Source organism: Triticum dicoccoides, chromosome 3B, assembly GCF_002162155.2.
Source record: "Triticum dicoccoides isolate Atlit2015 ecotype Zavitan chromosome 3B, WEW_v2.0, whole genome shotgun sequence".
Classification (NCBI taxonomy): domain Eukaryota; kingdom Viridiplantae; phylum Streptophyta; class Magnoliopsida; order Poales; family Poaceae; genus Triticum; species Triticum dicoccoides.
Window position 1 is genome coordinate 499,808,013 of NC_041385.1, and position 2,226 is coordinate 499,810,238.

General features: G+C 51.6%; 1 protein-coding gene across 1 annotated transcript in view; it reads right to left on the reverse strand.

Annotated features, from left to right (window-relative positions):
* Positions 1–350, reverse strand: part of LOC119276745 (katanin p60 ATPase-containing subunit A1-like) — a 5,923-nt gene extending 5,573 nt beyond the window's left edge. Inside the window, exon 1 of the mRNA XM_037557890.1 lies at positions 22–350. Coding sequence (XP_037413787.1) covers positions 22–140 — 119 coding nt within the window. The 5' untranslated portion in view covers positions 141–350. The remainder of the gene's footprint in view (positions 1–21) is intronic.
* Positions 351–2,226: the final 1,876 nt, after the last annotated feature.

Sequence of the window (2,226 nt, forward strand, 5' to 3'; positions counted from 1 at the left end):
GGGGGAGACTTGGAAGCTCACTTGTTGATCTGCGCGATGGCGCCGTCGAAGAAGATGATGGAGGTGTCGTAGAGGCCCTCGAGCGCGTAGTCGCGCGCGTGCTTGAGGTGGTCCTGCAGCCCGGCTAGGGGGTTCGCCATTTCCGCCGCCCCCGCCGAGATACGAGGCTACAGATTCGCCAGAGCACGCGCGGGGTAGGAAGAGGCGCGCGGGGGGTGGATTGAGAAGAAGAAGCGAGTTACATGTATCGTCTGATTCGAATTTGGGGATTCAGACGAGAGGGCTGCGGTGGCTGTCTGTTGGCGTCCGAGACCTGGGTGGGGAGGATGGAGACTCGCTCGCTCAGCTTGCCGACGCGTCTGTGGCCCACTGTCAGCGAGGTACTAATCGGCTGCAGTTCTATTTTTCTTTCTCTTTTGACGGGAATCGGCTCCGGTTCTCAAGACACTACTCCCTCCGTCCGCGCAATATTAGCATCGCGCTGGAAAAATAGCATTTTTCACGCGCGCACAGCCGTTCCGTGCGCTCCAGCGGAGACGCAAAAAAGCATGCACGGCCCAAGTGGTTCAGCGCGCGGAGCGAAACGACATCATATGCCGCTTATTTCGTGCACCCGCTCCCACGCGCTGCACACTCGAGCGCACGCGCCGCGACTTTCACCTACCGCCATATACAGGCGCTGGTGCCGCCGCCCGCACCTCCTCATTTGCTCCGGTGACCCGACGGTGCTTCCCCGCACTATCCCCGCGTCCCCGCTGCTTCCTCCACCTTCCTCTAGTCGTCGCCGCCCCTCGCGCGCGCCATTCCTTTGACGAATAGCACCCGGCCTCCCACTGCCGCTCGACGCCCACAAGGTGTTCGACAAAACGCTTGCAAGGTATGTATTGCTTCAACTTCACTTTTTTTACATTAATTTGGTGCATGTTGTTTGTAGTTTTTATAGAATAGTTTAAATTTAATATTGTAGATGAGTTGGTCATATGATTTTTTCGAAGAAGAATTTGATATTGAAGAGGAGGAGGACCTTGCAATGATCCTAGCTATGCACATCAATAAAAAGGCGAAGCACAGTAGTTCAGTTATGGGTCGGCAGAAAATTTTGGTGGGATAAGATCGATGCCGACAACAGATTAATGAGGCACTATTTTGTGGATAATCCTGTGTACCCCGAGCCGTACTTCCGGCCCCGGTTTAGGATGAGCACCGAGTTGTTCAGGCGCATTGCAGAGAAACTGCTAGCCATGATCGGGTTTTTCAGCAAAGGAGGAATACCGTCGGAGAACTCGGGCATAGCACCTTTCAAAAGGTGACAGCCGCTTTTGCGTATGTTGGCATACGGTATTCCGGCTGATCTAGTTGATGACCATTTGGCCATGGGTGAGAGTCAAGCCATCATGTGTGTCAAGCACTTCGCGGGCGGAATTGTGCAAGTGTTTGGACCGGAGTATTTGAGAGCTCCCAGTGCTGAAGACGCCTCAAGGCTTTTGGAGATGAACAAAGCTCGCGGGTTCCCAGGTATCTTGACTCAATAGATTGCATACATTGGAGTCGGAAGAACTGTCGTAAGACATGGCATGGACAATTCCACGGCCAGAAAAAGGGTTCCACTATAATCCCTGAAGCGGTGGCCGATCAAGAGACTTGGATTTGGCATGCTTTTTTTGAAATGCCTGGATCTTTGAATGACATCCATTGTTAATTTGCCACCACTATGAATAAGATTGCAAATGGTGAACTGTCACCGGTGCAGTTTGTAGCAAATGGCCATACATACAACTATGACTACTATCTTGCGGATGGCATCTACCCAAAATGGCAAACATTTGGAAAGCCGTTGAAAATATCGAAAGGTAAGAAAATCTAGATTTCCACAATGCTCAGGCAGCGGCTAGGAAAGATGCGGAGGGAGCTTTGGGGATTTTGCGAGCCCAATTTGCTATTGTGAGAGGACCGGCTAGATTTTGGGATCAAAAGATGATTTGATACATCATGCACGCTTGTGTGATCATGCATAACATGATCATCGAGAATGATCATGGCCAAGATTTAGACTACTCGCAGTATAAGCTCTTGGGACATCCCGTGCGAGTGCAGCGGAGGGCTGTGAGGGTGGCCCGATTTGTTGCCTCCTATCATGCCATTCGACGTGCCGAAACGCATGATGATCTTCAGAAGGATCTAATCGAGGAGTGGTGGTCATGGAATGACCGACAAAACACATGGTGA